Source organism: Chanodichthys erythropterus, chromosome 24 (genome assembly GCF_024489055.1).
Source record: "Chanodichthys erythropterus isolate Z2021 chromosome 24, ASM2448905v1, whole genome shotgun sequence".
In the NCBI taxonomy this organism is placed as follows: Eukaryota; Metazoa; Chordata; class Actinopteri; order Cypriniformes; family Xenocyprididae; genus Chanodichthys; species Chanodichthys erythropterus.
The window spans coordinates 172,501-193,720 of NC_090244.1; the positions used below are offsets into that span (position 1 = coordinate 172,501).

General features: G+C 40.5%; 2 protein-coding genes across 13 annotated transcripts in view; both read right to left on the minus strand.

The window, feature by feature from the left end:
* Nucleotides 1-7,427, minus strand: part of cntn1a (contactin 1a) — a 38,891-nt gene extending 31,464 nt beyond the window's left edge. For 2 of the 5 annotated variants that reach the window (XM_067379048.1, XM_067379042.1), the window contains exon 1: nucleotides 7,362-7,427. The gene's annotated coding sequence lies outside the window, so the exon portion shown is untranslated. Of the gene's footprint in view, nucleotides 1-5,158; nucleotides 5,485-5,868; nucleotides 6,251-7,361 lie in introns of those variants that run through there. The other 3 variants (XM_067379045.1, XM_067379044.1, XM_067379043.1) reach the window with 2 other exon arrangements.
* A 5,374-nt stretch (nucleotides 7,428-12,801) lies between these two features.
* The window catches only part of nrcamb (neuronal cell adhesion molecule b), a 51,466-nt gene continuing 43,047 nt past the window's right edge, over nucleotides 12,802-21,220 (minus strand). For 6 of the 8 annotated variants that reach the window (XM_067380406.1, XM_067380404.1, XM_067380405.1 and 3 more), the window contains 4 exons: nucleotides 20,959-21,135; nucleotides 19,250-19,381; nucleotides 18,294-18,372; nucleotides 12,802-15,625 (listed from right to left, as the gene is read on the minus strand). In XM_067380406.1, the coding sequence (XP_067236507.1) occupies nucleotides 15,409-15,625; nucleotides 18,294-18,372; nucleotides 19,250-19,381; nucleotides 20,959-21,135 (605 nt within the window). In that variant the 3' untranslated portion in view covers nucleotides 12,802-15,408. Of the gene's footprint in view, nucleotides 15,626-17,325; nucleotides 18,011-18,293; nucleotides 18,373-19,249; nucleotides 19,382-19,688; nucleotides 19,845-20,136; nucleotides 20,260-20,958; nucleotides 21,136-21,220 lie in introns of those variants that run through there. The other 2 variants (XM_067380408.1, XM_067380407.1) reach the window with 2 other exon arrangements.

The window sequence follows — 21,220 nt, forward strand, 5'->3', positions numbered from 1 at the left end:
AAAATCATCAAACTTTTGTTTCAGAACGTGTGTTACCATATATATATAGTTGATTGAACTATTTTTCACTTTGCATTCTGGGATTCCTGTCTTCCTGAAGTATGAATGCAGTGCTGCAGCAGGATTGACGCTGCCTACGCTCTGGAACAACAGGAACATGCAGATGAAGAGCTGAAACGCTGCCTACATACACACATCACCGTGTTTACGACTAGCTGAATATAACAACAAGAAGTCTATGAAATGACCCTTATTTAGTCCCACATTTTAAAAAATGTGTGTGTGTGTGAGTGTGTGTTCTTGGCTGTGTCGGACACTTCTGACGAGCTTATTGATGTGAGGTCATTAGTATTCGTGAAGCAGCAGGTCTCTGTGTCGTTCTGGATCTGCTCAGGTTTTCAAGAATCAGTCTTACAGCAGAAATAGGGACGAGAGCGTGACTCAGGCACCGGCCAGATCACACACACACACTCACACACACACACACTCACACACACACACACACACTCACACACACACACACACACACACACTCACACACACACACACACACACACACACACACATACTTGTTTTTGTGAAATGTGGGGACATTCCATAGGCGTAATGGTTTTTATACTGTACAAACCGTATTTTCTATCCCCCTACCCTGCCCCTACCCCTAAACCTAACCCTCACAGGAAACTGTGCAAACTTTTACTTTTTCACAAAAACTCATTCTATATGATTTATAAACCCATTTACATTGTGGGGACCGCTGGCTGGTCCCCACGATGTAGGTGAACTCAGGTTTATATTACATCATGGGGACATTTGGTCCCCACAATGTAATATAAACAAAAGCACACACACACACACACACACACACACACACACACACACACACACACACACACACACACACACACACACACACACACACACACACACACACACACACACACACACACACACACACACACACACACACACACACACACACACACACACACACACACACACACACACACACACACACACACACACACACACACACACACACTCAGGGCAACAGGAATGATTTCCCTGAGAATAAAGAGCGCAGATGAAAGTTCCCAGCAGAATCTCAGGTCATGAAGCGGTTCTGATTCATGTTAATGTCATTAATTCTCCAGTGTTAACTCCATTAATCAGTCCCTCCAGGATTTCACGATTCTGCGATCACTGAATTTATCACAAAATCAAGCAAACTCTGCAATATTCTTGCATTTGTTCTTAATAGCGGGAGATTTGTGAAGACACGTCTCGTGGCGTCACCTCAACATCATTCAGTCGGCTCATGTGAGCGGCTCACAGCGGCTCGGACCAATAACAGACAACAGGACATGAGTTCAGAGCGGCCGGCCGATCCCAATCACACAACCACATCATTATTGCACAGCGCTGGGAAGAAAACGCTTGAATTCACCACAGAATTAATAACATCTCTGTGAAATCATGTGAGAAGCACTCAAATGTGCTGCAGATTTCTCTGTTAATCCACAGATATCAGATCAAACATTGCTGATGTGGAAACTGTGGTTTATGATATAATTAATTTCACAGCGCTGTGTAATCTGGAAACCATCATGAGACACGTACCATGAACACAAATGTTACGCAGCCCACAACGCTAAGTGCACAACTTCACAGCTATGAATGCCCAAATTTAATGTGATTTTTAATGTGCAAATGTCCAAAACATTATTTGTTCATCCTTCATATTTTGTCCCATTTGTAAAACTAGCAGTTTCATGATGTAGAAAAGCAAAAACTTATTTAGAAATAAAAAAGACGATGGATTACCACTGTAGCTGCAGAGGAGCACTTATTGTCTTATTAGCCATTTCCACACCCTAGTATATATTTTTAATATTTATTAAATATAATAATAACATAAAAGTTAACATTATCTGCATCTCGACTCCAGCTCAGTGCTTTTCTATCAGTATAATCACCTCAGAACTTCACGGCTCCGGTGCCACTGATCAAATGCTGGTCTGGAGCTCTGCAATGGTGCTCGAGGTCAGAAAATAATAAGAACGGTGTCTGGGGTATATTTTCACTGCAAAACAACAAGAGATGCTGCAAATACTGCTGTCAATTCAGTCATCTTAGGCTGCAAAAATCAGAAAAAAGATGATGTAATGTGATGTGATTCTTTGTGTAGTGTTTCAAAGAAAATCTGAGAGCTTTACAGAAAATGATGTTAATGTTTATAATATCTTAATATCTTTATGCGTTATGGTTGCATTAATCAAATGAGATCTGGACAATAATATAGTCAATCAATTGGAAATGTAATCAATTAAATTCATAAAACTTGCACATTTTAATCAATCTTTTAAAATGTAATCAAATTAAATCTGAGTTGCTCTTTTGTCAAATAAAGTAGGTGATTTTCAGGTATTTTTCTTGAAGTAGTAATATATCTAGGCTGAAGTGTTTCAGATCTTCAGGATGTGAGCGGAGCTTCCTTCCTTCCTCTGTTATTCCACCATCAATACTGATCAATAGTGTTAATGATCCAGAGACACATTCATGACAATCAGCTGATGGACTGAAAACGGTTTCTCAGAGTGAATGAAATATCATCACTCCTGTCCTGCAGTTATGGTACAAACCAGCAAAATAATACAGTAAAACATGAACTAGTAACAGCTTCGATCCGATCACAGAATCAAACGTGCCTCCATCTATAACTCATACTACAGACTTCAGGACCTCAATAAACCAATCCTGAACCACACCGCAGTAAACACAGTAAACAGGTGCTCTGGAACGTGAACGCTGCGGTTAATGTGCATCAGCGCTGAAGCCGTGTGTGTTTCTGCTCTTCTACAGTAATGGGTTTGAGCTCTTCAATGCATTTACAGCATCACAGAGGAAGCCATCGATCCGAAAACAATTTAGCCATCCCAGAGAACGCGCTTATCTTCATCTCTCCGAGACTCTTTCACGTGTCCTTGAGTCAGAGCAGGTGGAAGAGCAGAAAACAGGCCAGCGGCTTCATCTGAGACGGTCCAGCGTACAGAACACCAGCATCCATCATCTCACGAGAGACGCTCAACATAAACCATCGCTTCAGCGGTCACAGCGCTTTAAAGACGACACGTGAAACCCAGCAACGCTCCAGTAACGTTAACAGAACGTTCATTCACAGTTACCTGGTCTTTAATAATGTTCTCAAATCAGTATTTATTCATCATTCATGGATCACGTTTGTCTAGTTGGACGTTCATCTAACATATTAAATGCTACTATTTGTTTCAGAACGATCAGAGAACATTCAAAAGTAACGTTTTCATAACGTAATGGGAACGTTTCTTGATGTGTTAGCTGTGAACGTGTGTGTGTGATCTCGAACTCTTCATTACTGATGATGATGAGGATGAACTGAGGTCTGTATCTCACACAGATTCACATCAGAGCAGCGGATCTTTTGTAATCGACTTCTAAATGAGTCTCTGGTCTCCCTCCAGGCCTCCTTCAGCGCTAAAAATACCCGATGAGCCGCTCTGCGCTTCAGTCTCACTGAGAAATTAACCCATTTCCACAGAAGCGCCGCCGCCGTCACCTGTGCTGAGATCAGCCTCAACCTGACGCTCCACAAGCCAAAGCTGATGAGGAAACACCATCAGATCAACCCTTCTGTCAGAATAAACTCACTCCGGAAACAAACAACACTCGACCTCTGACCTATGGCGCGATCATCCTGATTCGAGAGCAGCATGTTGAAGGAGGGACATGATGAGATACCAGAATATGACTGAACTAACACCCTAGCAACCACACACAACACCCTAGCAACCACACACAGAGTTCAGCACAGGCAGGAGCTCTCTCTCTCTCACACACACACACACACACACACACACACACACACACACACACTTTTCAATTAAACCACGTCAGTGAGTGTGTGTGTGCGTGCGTGTGTGTGTGTGTGTATGTGTGTGTGTGTGTGTGTATGTATGTGTGTGTGTGTGTGTGTATGTGTATGTGTGTCTAATCCTTCCATTCCATTAGTGAGAATCGATCCGGCCGCTGGAATCGCTGACTAATCTGCAAGAGCCGTGTGTGTGTGTGTGTGAGAGAGAGTGTGTTGAACATGAAACACTGTCACACACACACAGATTAAACTCTGTTTAAGTGTTTCAACATTATGAGTCTGTGTCCTGATACGTGCCTCAAGGAGAATATTGTGTGTGTGTGTGTGTGTGTGTGTGACAGTAAATGCGCATCGCTTCAGTCCGTCTCCTGCTGCTCATTAAATGCCAGAGCTGTCAATCAAACTCAAGTGGCTTTATTGTCGTGTGGAGCGAGTGATTCACCCCCCCGCTGGACAGTGATTGCACAGATGCATGCTGGGAAGAGCAGTTTCAGGGCTGAGAGGACGATCCCGCACAGTTCACACGCTAAAAACACTGTTACACACAACGTTCTGTCAAGGTTCTTCCAGTAACGTTCATAGAACATTCATTCAAAGTTATATGATTTTTAAAGTTCTTTAAAAATGTATATTATTTATACATCGTTCACGGAACTTTTATTCTGAAATGTTTCAATTTGTCTTACATTAAGACGTAAGATGTGATATCAGTCTCTGGTGTCTCCAGAATGTGAAGTTTCAGCTCAAAATCCCCCACAGATCTTTTATTATAGCTTGTCAAATTTGCAAAAACACGCAATTTCTGTGTGTGTCCCTTTAAATGCAAATGAGCTGCTGCTCCAGAAGAGGGCGGAGCTTTAACAGCTCAACAACAACAAAGCTGGAGAATCTCACGCAGCCAAAATGAGGAAAGTGTTCAGCCTTACATTGTTCAAACCGGAGTCGACACTGATGGAGAGACTCAGGAAGAAGTTACAACTTTTAGACGTTTCTGAATGGTTAGTGGATAAATTGATGTAGTTGCTGTGGAGTTGATTCAACTCATCCACTAGCATGTGCCGTCATGTTCATCTTTTGTGTTGAATTGACCCTCGTTTGTGAAGCAGTCCGGCGTAAAATGACGGCATGACAACAACACTCGACTACAACAACTCTTCCTCTTCTCTAAAGCAGCCCAACATGGCCCCGCCCCCTTTGTTGTGTGTTCCCTTGTTGTATGTAAATTTTAGGGTTTGTGATGTCACTAACCTGAGAAGAAGCTCGTTGTAGTTCCTACCAGCCGTTAAAAAGTGATTTCTGTAAAAGAAAATATCTCTCTTTGCATTGAACTTTGAGTGTCGTAACTTTGCAGATGTTGTTTATGATCAAACAGCAACATTACACACTAACTAAAGTTAAAACAGTCAAACTGTTTCTACTTGTTTCAGAACATTCAGAAAACATTCGAAAGTAACGTTCCCATAATGCTTGAAGAATGAAACACTGGAACGTTTGTATAATCAAGAACAAAATGTTTTCATTCTGATATTTCTGGTCGGGTGTATTTCAGCTGTAGTCGACACGCTCAATAATGCCTGTCGGATCACAATCTCTCTCTCCGAGCAACACAACAACATTCCCAGTCCCTCCTCTCACCCATGGAAGAGTCAATGTACCCAATCTCCGTTCACAGAACTTCTCCAAAGTTTATTTCTGTACTTGGCCTTTTTACATGTTCAGGGGGAGTGGAGCGACCGTCCAATGAGAATATACAATTAAAGATTGTGAAACAGAACAATAACTCTGTATATAGTCAGTTCTGGCTAAAGGCACCATTCTTCCCAGATCTTTCTATGCCGATTTCCAAGAAACACACACAAACAGATGTGTGATGAAGCAAGAACCACTCTTCTCCCTCTCCCTCTTTCAGTCTTAAAGAAAACAAGGAGAAATGGAGAAAGAAAAGTCAAACGCCTTACACACGCAATAACCCTACAGAAGCTCCAGATGATGTTCAGCTCACGCTTGTGTTCGTGACGAGAGACCGGCACACGCAGCTCCGCTCGACACGAATCCTGATGAAACGTGAAGAATCTGAGACCATCAGAAGCTCCTGCTTCTGCTCAGTGATTCATTCAGTGATTCATTCAGTGATTCATTCAGTGATTCATTCAGTGATTCATTCAGTGATTCATTCAGTGATTCATTCAGTGATTCATTCAGTGATTCTTTCGGTGATTCATCCTGACTATATAAACCGCATTCGAGCTCCTGTTCCGAGTTGGTAAGTCGTAATTACGACTTACTTTTTTAATTCTACTATGAAGAATGAGGATCGGTGTGTTTTTCTTTTTTAATGCACCTGCTCGATTATGACACTGATTTTCTAAAGCTGCTTTGAATCAATATGTATCATGAACAGCTCTACAGAAATAGAGTTGAATTAATCTCATCTTCTGTCCGTGACTCCAGCGCTGATGAAGCTCCTCCAGAGATCATTCCTCACACATCATCCGTCCGGAGCCGGGGCTGCTGGGTAAACGGGGTCTAACCCACATTAGATGGAGACGGAGGGACGTCTGCGCCCGAGGGAGACGAGGAGAGTCTCATATCAGAGACAATGACAGGCTGCGCTGCGATTGGTCAGAATTCAGGATCCTTCATGTGGAACAAGATTAACCCACAGAACCGATTCATTGACCGCATCTGACACTCCTGACCCGTCCTGATCCACCCGTCTGATACATTCATGATATTACTCCATATATTAAGTTAGGCAACATCCAAACGGCATATTGTAATTTTAATAAATGCAACTTTCCACAGAAATATTGAAAGGTCATGCTGGGGTCCAGCCATTGGCTGTTGTGTCTGAATAATTCATGAGATCAGTGCAAGGTTTGGGGCTGTTTTCCTTTGTAAATATTTCCATTAATGTCCGGACATACAGTCAGCATCACATGACCTACACATGCATGTGTACAGTGGGGTTACATATGATCATGCTGGGAGAAATATCTCCACACACGCCCTATATAACTCATCATATATAACCCGCGAATCTCTACACGACAAACCTCACGAACACCGAATCATAACGGTGTGTTCGGACAGAATGATTCATGTAAACATCGGGATCGCTGTCTGACGCTCATGCATGTTTAATATCTCATAAACGATCATCTCGCGCTGCTGGAGCGATGAGACGCGCGCAGGTGCGCGTGAAAACAGCGCAGACAGAGATCCGCGCGCGACACAATTAATCAACGCAATTACAGAAATCAAAGCAAAACATCCGTGTTTGTGAAACAGGCGCGCGCGCGTCTGCATTGCGGTACGCGTGTGTGTGTGTGTGGGTGTGTGTGTGTGTGTGTCTCAGCATCATCATCATCCTCCTCCTCCTCATCCTCACCGCACCTCGCATCTCTCCTCGCGCACATTCATGAAGCATCAGTAAACGCGTCGGTCTTACCTGCAGAAGAAGAGACCGACCCGTCCGTTCACCTTCAGCAGACGCTCCCGTTCTGCAGCGCGTCGCCGGGCGGACTGACAGCGCGGGGCTCGAGCGCAGCGCGACGCGTCTCTGCGGAGCACCCGATTGGATGGGTCGCGCTGACGGGCGCGTGAGGGGCGCTGATTGGCTGATTCACCTGTCAGCTAATAATACAAGTGTGTTTGTCACGAGCAGCTGATACATGAAAATACACCTGATCTATCTATCTATCTATCTATCTATCTATCTATCTATCTATCTATCTATCTATCTATCTATCTATCTATCTATCTATCTATCTATCTATCTATCTATCTATCTATCTATCTATCTATCTATCTATCTATCTATCTATCCTGTGTAATATGAAATAAATAAACAAACACAATCCCAGCTAACAGAATGTTCTGGTGAGTTATGAACACACATTCATTATTAAATAATGATTTCTAAACATCATCATTCATGGAGTGTTTCTGAAACATTTTAATTGGATGTTCATCTAATGTACGTTTAACTTGTTTGCAAAATGATCAAATGAAGCGTTCTCTTGATGTTTTCTCTAACGTTCACAATAACCAGAAAAAAACATTTAAAAATCATGGATTTTAAACGATCAAAGAATATAATAACGTTTTCATAACCTAAAGTCAACGTTAGCGAAGCGTTCTTTGTTCAGTGGGATTTCCTGACTGATGTTCAGTCCATCACTGCTGATGAAGAGACACATCAGGTCAAAGGTCACGGCTGATTAAGATGGCTCGTTATGATCATGTCCAGACTCTAAACGAGATTAACCATCACCTGACCTTCGCCAGCGACGGATCGGCCGTCTGACCCGTGTCCATGATCCGGAGTGTTTTTGGGAAGGTTCTGATGGAGCGAGTGAGTCCGGCTCTGATCCTCAGGGAGCGAAACCAGAGACGGCATTACTGTCAGATCAATATAACACACTCTCACAGACGGAGACCCCCGTCACACACACACACACACACACACACACACACACACACACACACACACACACACACACACACACACACACACACACACACACACACATTAAACAAGAGCTGCTGATTGGTTAGAGAAAAACATGTTTGTTTGTTTGTTTGTTTTTAAAATAAGAATATAATCCCGAAGATATCCATAAATATTCAAGTGTATTAATAAATATTCATTCATAAATATTCCATGAATATTCTTCATCACATTCAGTCGCTCAGATGATGCAGAACCGTCCGTCATGATGCTCTGGCGTTGCTATGGAGTTGCTAGGATGTTCTGGGTGTTTTTCATCTAGAAGTGATGATGTCATGAATAACAACTGAACTGTCATGTAGAATTATGCATGAGGGTCAAAGGTCACGACCCATGGGGTTTTGGATGTAAACGGCTCAAATATATTTAAAGATCTGAGTGCAGTGGAACAGACACTCTGTAATAATGAGACACACACACACACACACACACACACTCACACACACACACACACACACTCACGGAGGCGGAGGGGTAACTGAGCTGTGTGGGGGCGGGGTAACTGTTGGGAGGGGGAGGGGCTTGGGGGGGTCAGTCGTCATGGCAACAATCAACACTGCGCTAATGTGATTCAGAATCTATTCATGACTGAATGGGCTTCAAACCGAGCAAATAAAAGCAGCAAGCGTCCGAGCGACGTGATTGGACGACATCAAAGCTGAGCGGTCACTTCTGATTTGATGTTGCTAAGACACAGAGAGAGAGAGAGAGAGAGAGAGAGAGAGAGAGAGAGAGAGAGGCATTTAAAATGAGCTTAAAATCAGCATGAAAACAAAATGGAATATTCCAGTGTTTATTCTAGATGATTTATCATTATTGTTTTAAATTCATCTTGAATCAGAATATCTTCCTCATCTCTTCTCTTCTCTGATGATGAGGGCGGGACAACCTGTCACTCACATGAGATCCACCAATAGCAAACCACAACCATCCAATCAATTCCCCACAGACACAATCAAGCCCCGACCAACATTTGTTCTTGTTTGAGAAGCATTTCACTCGATAAACGACACAATAGAGAAGAAAAGACTAGAGCAACTTCAGTTTCATGACGACTTTAGGAGATAGTCCACCCAGAAATGATCAATCTGGCCGCCTCACGTCACAGAAGTCAGATAAATCCCAACACATAGAAACTCTCACACCTAGATATTATCACACAGAGACTGTGTCTGTACCCCGAATCAGTAAAAACAAAAAACTTCCAAACCCATTAAGAGGGTAAAAACTGAAATTACATTTTATTAACAAAGTTCGGGAGGAACACGTTATTGAGGAAACACACACACACACACACACAGTCGGCTCTCCTACATTCCTCGACAGTTTTCAGCATTCCTCACACCCAGAATCCTCTGTTCTGACCACAGGCAGGGATACGGGATCACTCTGGATTCTGAACTCAGAGCTTTCTCCTCGGACAGCACGCCAAACACACGCTACTTTACTCTGATTATTTGTTGTGAATTGATGTTAAACAAATAAAAAACAGATATAATACTGATAAACAAATGATAAAGCTTGGGTTGCTGAATATTAGATCCCTTCAAAAGCACTTATTGTAAATGATATGATCAGAGATTATGCTAGATGAGCTGTGTCTGACAGAAACCTGGCTAAAACCGGACGATAACATTACCTTAAATGACTATTTTACACATCTAGTGAACGTAATGAATCCCGTTTGACATTTGTGCTGCTACTGTATACAGGCCACCAGGACACCATACAGACTTTATCAAAGAGACTGCAGATTTTCCATCAGAGTTAGTACTAGCTGCAGATAAAGTCCTTGTTGTTGGTGATTTTAATATCCATGTAGATAATAATAAAGACTCGTTGGGATTGGCATTTGCAGACATTTTAAACTCTATTGGAGTTAGACAACACGTGTCAGGACCCACTCATTGTCGTAATCATACCTTAGATCTAATACTGTCGCATGGAATCGGTGTTGACTCATAGTGATCATTATCTAGTCTGAAGTATACTACATTTAGCACACTCAGCCCTTAAGAGAGCAGCCGGAAAAATGGAGTGCAGCTGGAAGAAAAGAAAACTAGAGGTTTTTCACATTTCGTGGAGAGATAGTGTTACTGCATACAGAAATGCTTTAACTGCTAGATCAGCTCACTTTTCGACTCTCTTGGAAGAGAACAAACACAACTCTAGGGATTTATTTGATACAGTGGCTAAATTAACGAGAGTTAACGAGGTCTTGATGACATGACAGCCATCGGCACAGATCCTCAGTGAAGAACCAGACTAATCCTCCACACAGACACGCTGACGAGCTTCAGCTCCGGCGTGATGAATCTGATCTGATCCCGATCGGACTTCTGACCTGTAATGTTGTCTGAATCTTAATCATGGACTGATCATGAACTGAGCGATTGAGCCTGGTTTCTCCCAAGGTTTTTCTTTCTCCATTCTGTCACCTGAAGGAGAACTGAACTGAACATCACTGTCTTCTCCAGAGCTGCTGATAAATGAACTAATATAATAATTGATGATTTTTACAATGGAAATGAATCAACACTGAACTTACTTAAGCTGGACAATGACATGAGCTGCTGTAGAACAGCCGAAATAAACTCTGTATTGTATAAAGCACTATAAAAATAAAGGTGACATGACTTGATGTCATTCAAACCTGCTTGACTTATATTCTCAGATATTTTGAAGGATGATGGGAACTGAACAACATTGATTGAACACACAAAAGCATTTCTCAGAATATCTCCTTTTGTATCCTGAAGAAGAAAGAGTTTGAACGACATGATGGAGAGTAAATGATGACGGGATGTAACGGTATGGTTGAACTGTGGCTTCAATGAAGCAGATTGACTGAACTCTGATTACGAGCGAAAATGAGTTTCTAATTAGCACTCAGTTAAATTATGTGCAATTAAAACAGCTTCAATCAAATGAGCAGAAACCTGTGAAGATCGTCTGTAGTGTTGTGTTCGTGATCTGTGAGTCTCTCAGCCGACACTAGATGGAGACAGAAACCTGGAGAACTTCGACACAGTTCTTACAAGAACCATGTTCTAAATAACCTTTTTTTCCACGATAAAGAAAAGATTCCCTGAATGTTAAAGATTCCTCATGGGACATCAATGCCAATAAAGCACATTTATTTTTAAGAGTGAATCCAGTAGATTTTGAATGACTGAATTCACTGAAGATCATTCAGCTCTTAAAACTTCTGCAATGCTGAAATGTTTTAATTATAACTATTTTAGTGACATATTTGAATCTTAGGACACTCCTAGTTTCTTTCAATTTAAACCAGGTTTGAAAACAATTTAACTGACACTCCTGTTTTGCATGTACACACTATATAGGCTACTTATTGTAGTAATTACAATAAAAGGGTAATAAATACTGAAACTACTCCTAAAGGCCCTTAAAGCTTGAGAGTCACCGATCACCATCATCATCATCATCATCATCATCATCATCATCATCATCATCATCATCAGCTGGTCCAGATGTTTGCAGCTGTTTCAGTTTCATTTCATCTGTTGATACTATGAGAAAAATGACCAAGAACTGGATAAAATCACTAGTGCTGAAATAACAGACGGCTGAATGTGAGTGTTTGTGACGTGTGTGTGTGTGTGTGTGTGCCAGCACTGTGAGACACACACACACACACACACACACACACACACACACACACAGCAAGAGTTCGACAGATGGCTCTCTCTCTCTCTCTCTCCACACTGAAATATGACAATGACTAAAATAAACACACTCTGATCTTCTTCACTGCTGCTCGCTGTGAGTGTTTGTGATTTTCTCTTTCTGCTTCAGATCCAGAATTCACTGAAATCTTTTGTCGCTCCAAAAGTCTCAAAATAACCCAGAGCATCTCACTGAAAACATGACGTTCCTCCTCAGTGTTTCTGTCTTGTTTTCCAACACAATCATATTTAAGAATACATACATTTACTGAAGAAGAGAAATGACTGAAGAGATTAAGTCTTATTATTGGAAAATCATCAAATAAAGTTTGTCTTTAAAACAAGAACAAATATCTGCCAATGGGGTCAAAACAGAAAACGAGATTATTGGCAGATATTTGAATATTATGTGAATAAAATGATGTTTCTAACATTTTTCATGTTGAATTCGTTCATCATCTGAGAAACAAACACTGTCATTTTGCATTTTTAATTTGGATTGGTATAAAGTTTGATCAAATACTGAGTATAAAAGTGTGTAGTAATGACCTGTGTGTACTTCAGTTCATCACTGGAAATGAAGATCAAGTCAAGTGCATTATGGGATACAGTATCAGATGATATAAGAAAGAACAACAGACGAGAGATGTATATTGGAATACATTTATTCATTCAATATTATTCTGCATATTATATTTATAGAGGTTGAGATATCATCCAGAGGATCTTCAGTAAAATGAGACGTGAGGTTAAAAAACATTTCTGAGATTAACGTACAAAATCCCTTTAAACCAAGAGCTGCGGTGCGTTAGAGTCTGTAAAACATGAGAAATACTGCTGAGAACACAACACTGACGACACACACACACACACTCTCACACACACACACACTCTCTCACACACACACACACACACACACACACACACTTCAGTCCTCAAGCCAAACAAACTCTCGCTTTATTTACAGTAACAAAATATCTTTACAAAACAACATTTAACAGTTCAAATTCAAACTTGATGCAAGTTATGAAGAAAGCATAAAAATCTTTCATACACAGTTCATCAATGACCTACAAAAACTCAACAAGGCAAATATAAATAGGGTGAATTACACGAAAAACCCCAAAAATCAGAAATAAGAAAGTATATTTTATGCATCAAGAAAATTAATTATGTTTTGTCCATTGCAGTAATGAGAATGAAATCTCTTCTAATTCTATTCAGAGAATTTGGGAATTTAATAATCATAAATCTTATTGCATGCAATGCAATCCAAAAAAAAGGCTTTATTCTCTTTATCTAAAATATCATTACAATATTTTTCTTTAGATATTGGGATGAAAGATGCGGCAGATATTGAAATGAATTCTAGTCCACTTCTACATGTTAATATTTAAAAGCGTGGGATCCTCATATCTGACGTGTGAACGCATTCAGGTAGATGAAGCTTCATCCTCCTCCTCCTCCTCGCACTGAGCGCAGTGTCATGTCTGGGTTGCTATGGGAACAGCACAGGTTCACATGCAGGTCAGGATGCAGGTGGCGGGTCATGTGATGTGATGTGATTGTCCAGAGCGTCATACAGATACTGTCATCATGCACGGGTACTGCGGCTGTGTTCACAATACTGCATCGTCACATGACCGGCAGCTCGGTCACATGACCTCAGTCATGAGGGTTACTAAGCGTTTAGGTCAAATGTCTTTATATTTTCACCTGATCTCACTGATTACAGTATTCTGTGCAGTTTATCATCTCACTGAGAACATGATGCTCTTCCTCTGTGTTTCTGTCAAACATCTGAACATCCTTAAATCGAGAAACATTCACTGGAGAAGAGGAATGACTGAAGACATGATTAATGAAAAATCATCAAAATGAACGAGTTTGTGTTTAAAAATACAGTCTTGAAAACAAACGTGTTGGCTTGACAAAGCTTTGTCTGAAATTCTGAGTTTTATAAGCTTCTTAGCATGTTTTATCATGTTGTTAGCATGTCTTAGCATGTGTCCAGGATTGTTTTGCTAGCATGTTTTAGTACATTGCTAGCATGAATTTGCTAATATGTCTTACCAATTGTTAACATTCTGCTATCATGTTTTAAAACTTTGTGAACATCTTTTAACACATTTCTAGCATGTTTTAGCATGTTGTTAGCATGTTTAGCACATTGCTAGCATGAATGAGCATGTTTTAGCATTAGCTAGCATGATAGCAAATCTTATACTTAATAAAATAGAAAATCCTTTAAAAAAATCAAATCATAAAATCATAAAAATACCAATTAAAAATATACTGAATATATAAAAAACATTTACTAAAAATATTTTTGTTTACCTGCAAAATATATTTTAGTATTTTTATTGTTTACATTTTAAAATATACATATTTTTTAAAAAACAATAAAAATACGTACTAAAAAGATAAACAAAAATTATATTTAATACATTGCTAGCATGAATGAGCATGTTGTTAGCATGTTTTAACATATTGCTAGCATGCTGCTAACATGTATTAGCATGATTTAATATGCTAGCATGTTTTAACATGTTGCTATCATGTTTTAGCACATTGCTTGCATGAATTAGCATGTTGCTATCATGAAATAACATGCTAAAACATGTTTTATCGCATTGATAGCATGATTAACAATTTGCTAAGATGTTTTAGCATTGTGATAGCATGAATTAGCACATTGCTAGCATGATTTACTATGCTGCTAGCATGTTTTCGCATGAATTAACATAGTGTAACATGTTTTAACATGTTGCTATCGTGTTTTAGCTCATTCTTGCATGAATTAGCATGTTGTTAGCATGATTTGGCATTTTGCTAACATTAGCATGTTTTAGCATGGTGTTAGCATGTCCTACGCTAGTTTTTATTTTGCTACTGACAGATACATTAATGAATGAAGCTCAAATACTCCATTAGAGTTACTGTGTAAAAGTTTAATGAAATCGATTGGGATTTTTCGTGGTTTTGATCGTCTGATGAGTTAGAAAAGAAACAGTAACGCGCGTCAGAACCGTCTGAAGGTCCGAGTGGAGTTCGGTGGATGTAGGAGGAGATTCTGACTACATTTAGTCTCAGAAGAAGCTTAAATAGGATTTCAGTACGTTTCCTTCTCAACCCAACATAAGGAACGAATATCTGCTGATCTAAACTAATTCAGTTTCCCTTTACTGAAGCTTATTTTCAGGTATTGGGTTCCCGCAGTGAGAGTGAGTACAGTGAACACAGCCGCGTCCGTCGCTTCAGTCTCTAATAACGGCGCGTCAGCTGACCTCGTCAGTCTACACGAATGAGTTCATGGCGTTGATGGGAGACGGCGGCTCTGAGCTCTCGTGCGCCGCGTCCCTCTCCGACCTCCCGCTATACTGGCCGATAAACGAGCCGTCCTCGTTGAACTGCGTGTCTCCGGAGTCAACTAAACTGTCGTCGCTCCCGTCGCGCTTAATGGTCCCGCTGGACAGCGTTCGGCTCCCTTGGAGCGGTTTGTGGTCCTCGTCACTAGGAGAAAAACCACATGCAGATGAATGATGACGCAAATCAAACACCGCAGGCATGATCTTCCTCCTCTGCTTCTCCAGCACAAACATCTAAACACTCTCAAATCAGGATTTACTGGAGAAGAGAAGTGACCGCACTGAAAACTGACGGAAATGAAGCGTCATTTGATGCAAGAATGTTTGGATATCTGTGCTGGAAAACGACAGAAGATGAAACACACATGCAGGATCAATCACATACATGTGACATGATGACAGACAGAAATCCTGTGAGAACTTTAAATCATATTATTGATGAGCAGGTGACGGTATCAGATGGATGAAGCAATCAATATCTCCACATTAGAAGCGTGAACATGAGCAGCAGATCCATCTCAGCAAACACAAGCCGTGATTCAAACATTGATCATCTGATTCCTGAAGCAGCAGCAGAATCTGATTCAGCACATGCAGAGACACTCGATCAAATCAAACATGAAGACTGATGGACATGTGGCCACACTTCCCCTGAAAGCCTGCCGTGATCCGGGGAGCTCCAGAACTGAACAGCTGAAGGTCAGTACAGCACACAGACAGTGCTGGTTTCTTAGTTTACTCATTTTCATCATGTCATCTATTAGATTGCACATTTTAGGTAATATAATCTACTTTTTGATTACTTTTCACTCGTCTATCACAGATTCATTTGCACCATTTGTGATTTAAAACCATAAAGAAAATATATTCCACTCTTCATCATGAACTTGAAGTGCATTAAACATTATGTTTCCCACACTGCCGTTTGTGAGTTCATGGAAATCTTATAATTAATAAGAAAAATTAAAAATCATAAAATCATAAAAATGTCAAATAAAAATATATTTAATAAAACATTTACTAATTTTTTTTTTGTTTTCCTGCAAAACATCTTTTTAGTAAGTGTTTTTATAGTTTACATTTTAAAATGATATCTTTTTATTTAAAAAACAACAAAAATGTGTACTAAAAAGATATTTTGTAGGTAAACAAAAAATGTATATATATGTATATAAATTACTAAGCTTTTTTATTTTTTAGATTTTATTTTAAAACATTAAAAACACTTATTAAAATATCTTTTTAGGCGATCTTTTTTAGTTTTAGTGTTTTTTATTATTTACATTTGAAGATATATTTATATTTTTTATTTAAAAACAATAAAAATACGTATTAAAAAGATATTTTGCAGGTAAACAAAATACACACACACACACACACATACATAACTACTTTTTTTAAGTTTTAAAACAATATATTAAAAAGATATTTTGCAGGTAAACAAAAAAAATGTGTGTGCGTGTGTATATATATATATATATATATATATATATATATATATATATATATATATATATATATATATATATTATATTTTTTATTTTATTACACATATTTTAGTAAGTGTTTTTTATTGTTTACATTTTAAGATGTATCTTTTTTTAATCTAAAAACAATAAAAATACATACTAAAAAGATATTTTGCAGGTAAACAAATATAAATATATATGTTTTTTTTTTTTAAGTTTTAAAACAATAAAAACAGTTTTTAAAAAAGATATTTTGTTTGTTTACCAGCAAAATATTTTTTAGAAAGTGTTTTTATTGTAAAATGTGATTTATATATATTTTTTTTATTTAAAAACAATGAAAACACTTATTAAACAAAAAGACATATTTTGCTTGTTTACCTTCATGTCAATTTAAAGCGAATCGTCAGTAAAAGAGAAAAAAAGAAGAATTAACATGAAATCAATAAAAAGTAACTGTAATCTAAAATATAATATAATCTAATTCCAGAAACTGAATTATTGTAATGTGATTATGTAATCCAGAGGTCATGTGATCAGTCACGGATCTGTACGATCTCAGGTGATGAAGTTAGTGTGCTTCAAGTGAAGTGTGATTCTGGAATGGGTGTTTTCTCCCAGTGGCCTCCGCATGCAGATTCCCGCTTACCTTCCCGCGGGATTCCGTCTGTGCGTCTCAGCGAACGAGCAGACGTTTACAGGAGGAGGAAAGTCAACATCACACACTTCATTCAGAAACGCCTGAACGTTTACATCACGCGCAGCTCGGCTCGTTTGCTATCGTTACTAGACGCTCATGTTCTGACTGACTCATCGAACCCATGACCTCGACCGCAGCGTGTGAGCACATTCAGATCATGTGACGGCAGGAGGAAAGATAAACATCTGCAGGCATGTAAAAATCAAGGAATGATTTAATGGAGTGGGATATAAGAGAATATTGCTGTACAGGAGTAAAGTGCGTTGACTGGTCTCGCGTGCAGAAGAAGCAGGAAGAGACTTTCAGTGGCAATCGAGCAGCTTCAGTTCAGCACCGACGGCTTCATGTCACTAAATCTAATCTGGATTCACAGGAAGAAATGATGCAGAAATATAATCTGATGCAGTAAATATACGTGCTGATCTGAAACCAAGTTCATCGATGCTGATCGTCCTGAAAAAATGAGGAGAACCTGATCGAGTCCCACAGAATCTGGATCAAACCACCACCAGACCAGATCCGATCCAGCGTCCCGGAGAAGATGAAGGTGACGGCAGAATCCCAGAGTCGTGGAGAAGTTCTGACTGTGTAGATTTGGTCTCCTGAGGGGTCAGAGGTCAAGGGTCAGGTCAGAGTTCTCTCACCTGTACTCTCCAAAGGTGATATCATCCTCCTTCATGGGCTGGATCTCCGGGTCTCCGTGAGCATCTTCCTTCTCTTTAACTGAGACAAACATCAGAGTCACACACGCGTTCATGCTTCACACGACACAAACGCCCTTCATCACTGCAGACATGATGTTCTTCCTCAGCGTTCCTGTCACTAACATCTAAACACTCTGACATCAAGATTCATTTCCTGCAGAAGAGAAACGACTGAAGATATCGAGTCTTGATTACTGAAAACTGATGAACATGAAGTGAGATTAAAACAAGAACAAATATCTGCTGAAGCGACAGATCTTCTCTTCTGTGTGGTGACGCACGTTACTGTAAAACTAGAAGAGTAAAGTTTGTAAACAAACCCTGAGGTTGGCTCGAGAAAGCCGGACCTGGACAGTCAAGATCAATGCGATGCATTCAGAAATAAATATATTGATCAATTTATTGCACGCTTTTAGATATTTGAGCTGGAAAACGGCAAAGATACACATGAAGAACATCATTGTTTGCAGCGTATGAAAGACAGCACAGCGTTCAATCTAAAACCATGATTACTTTACTTTAGTTTTCGTTTAGTTGAAGAATCAAAATAATGAAAATTAAATAAACTGAAGCAAATAAATAAGAAACATGAAACAAAACTAAATTACTAAAACTTTAGCTAACATTAAAGTGAAAACACAAAATATAAAAATCAAATTTAATTTGAAATATTAACCAAAAAAACGTAAACGTACTTTATTTCAGCAACATTTCTAATTTTCATTCAGTTTGACGTACTAAAATAACTAAAACAAAATAAACCGAAGCTAATAAATAAAAACTACATAGATGTATTTGAAAATAAAAAACGACTAAAACTAACTAAAATGAAAGTGAAAAGCTTTGGTTAGAAGCGTTTGCTAAATGATTAAAAGTGAAAACAGCAGCAGTCTCACCCGGATACTTCCCGCCCTTGTTCCTCTTGATGAAGCAGACGATGAGCAGGATGAGGATGAGCAGAGCGATGGCCGACATCAGACCGATGAACCAGCCCTGAGTGGCGATGTCCACCTGCGGACTCACTACCGCTGAGGAAGAGGAGGAGGAAGAGGATGAGACACGTGAGGACAGAGGCTCAAACACGCTAACATGGTGCTCGTCCTCAGCGTTCTCCAGCTCAACATGCTTCCCTCATTCCTCTTCAGTCTGTTCATGTTTAGATGTTTGAGCTGGAGAACAAGCCCGAGGAAGAGCATCGTGTTGATTACGGGATTCAGTCAAGCCGATCCACGAGCGCAGACGGATCATGCGGGACATGCGCCTCAACACAACGACCAGCATGCACCACAGCCGTCACATATCCCACAAGGCCTTGAGGCTGAGATGAAGCCTCACCTGGGAGCTTCACCAACAGCTCCTCAGAGCGATGGAGCGACCTCTCGTCCTGACCTCCGGCCACCACACGCACCTTGTAGGCCAACCCTTCCTTCAAACCCTTAAGAACGTGGAACTGAGAGCCGTTGACCTTCTCTGTGTGCCAGTCTTCATCACCTGAGGGTCCAGCACAGACTGTTCACATGTCTACACCTGAGCCACCTGTCCACAGCAATCTACAGAAGAGCCGTCAACCACTGCTGTTCTCCAGCACGAACATCTGGACGTGCCTAGACTGAGCGGATACGATGTCCAGGTGTTTGTGCTGGAGAACACAGTCGCAGTGAATCCCGCTGAGCAGAGCCTCAGGACGGTCACTCTGTCCAGCGGGTGTATTAGTGTGAGCTCTACTCTACATGTTCATGTGTTTCACCATCATAAGCACGACAGACGCATGCAGGACTCTTACTGTTGTCTCTAATATATTCAACATAAAGGTGTCTCTCGGGGCCCCAGTATTCCCAACTGATCCGCGCTCCGTCCTCGCTCACGGACGAGCTGACGTTCCCGAACGCAGGAGCGACCGCCGGCGCTGAGAGAGAGAGACACACAGTCATCAGCTCCGACCGCATCAACTACACGGACTGACGCGAGTGTGAGTAGAGTGAGGGCGGGAATGACACGTGACGTTAGCGTGTTAGGGGCGGGGCTAGTGATGATGTCACTACAGCATCTGTACCCGTGTGCAGGGGGGAGGAGTGCCAGAGCTCCTGGAAAACACACACACACTGATACACACACACACACACACGTACAGAAGGGCACAGCATCACGTGACTCCAGCAGGTCAGAGGTCACCGCAGGGAAGAGAAGAAGGACATTTATAAAAAGGAACGATTAAAGAGCAGAAGGAAAACACACACTGTACAGGGTTCCTCGCGGGATTGGGAGTGGTATCCCTATAGTATTCCTCACCGTAAAAGACGTTTGTGCACTTTAAAGCTGAAGGCTCTTCCTCTGAGAGGAAGTTAAGAGTTAAACACATTTTCAGGGACCAAACGGATCAGAAATCAGTGATTTTGAAAGGTTTATGCATTTTGCATCAAAACTACTGAAATGGAAAAAGTGTTTCATTTTGTAACTTTTAGATTCAATTAAATGTGGACACTTTTCACTCAAGTATTTTTTGGGTATACTTAGACTTCTAAGTACTTGTCCTTTAACTAAAGCACACTTTCTCAGCAGTGAAATAAACACTCTTCAGAAAGAGACGCTTGTTTAGTGGACGTACCTCTGTCCAGGATGGTGACGGCCTCCTCGGTGACCGCAGGACCGGACCCCCGCTGCGTTCGGGCGCTGAAATAAAACTTGTAGCGTGTGCTGTGATGGAGGTTGTGCAGCGTTACGCTGCTGTGATTGGACGGCAGATCCAGCTCCTCCAGCAGACCCAGGTCATGACTGCTGTTGACTGGAGGCGGAGCGAGAGCGGAAAGAGGCGGGGTCACGTTATTTCAGCCAATCATAAGCTACGCTCACAGACTGCTGTGCGCTGC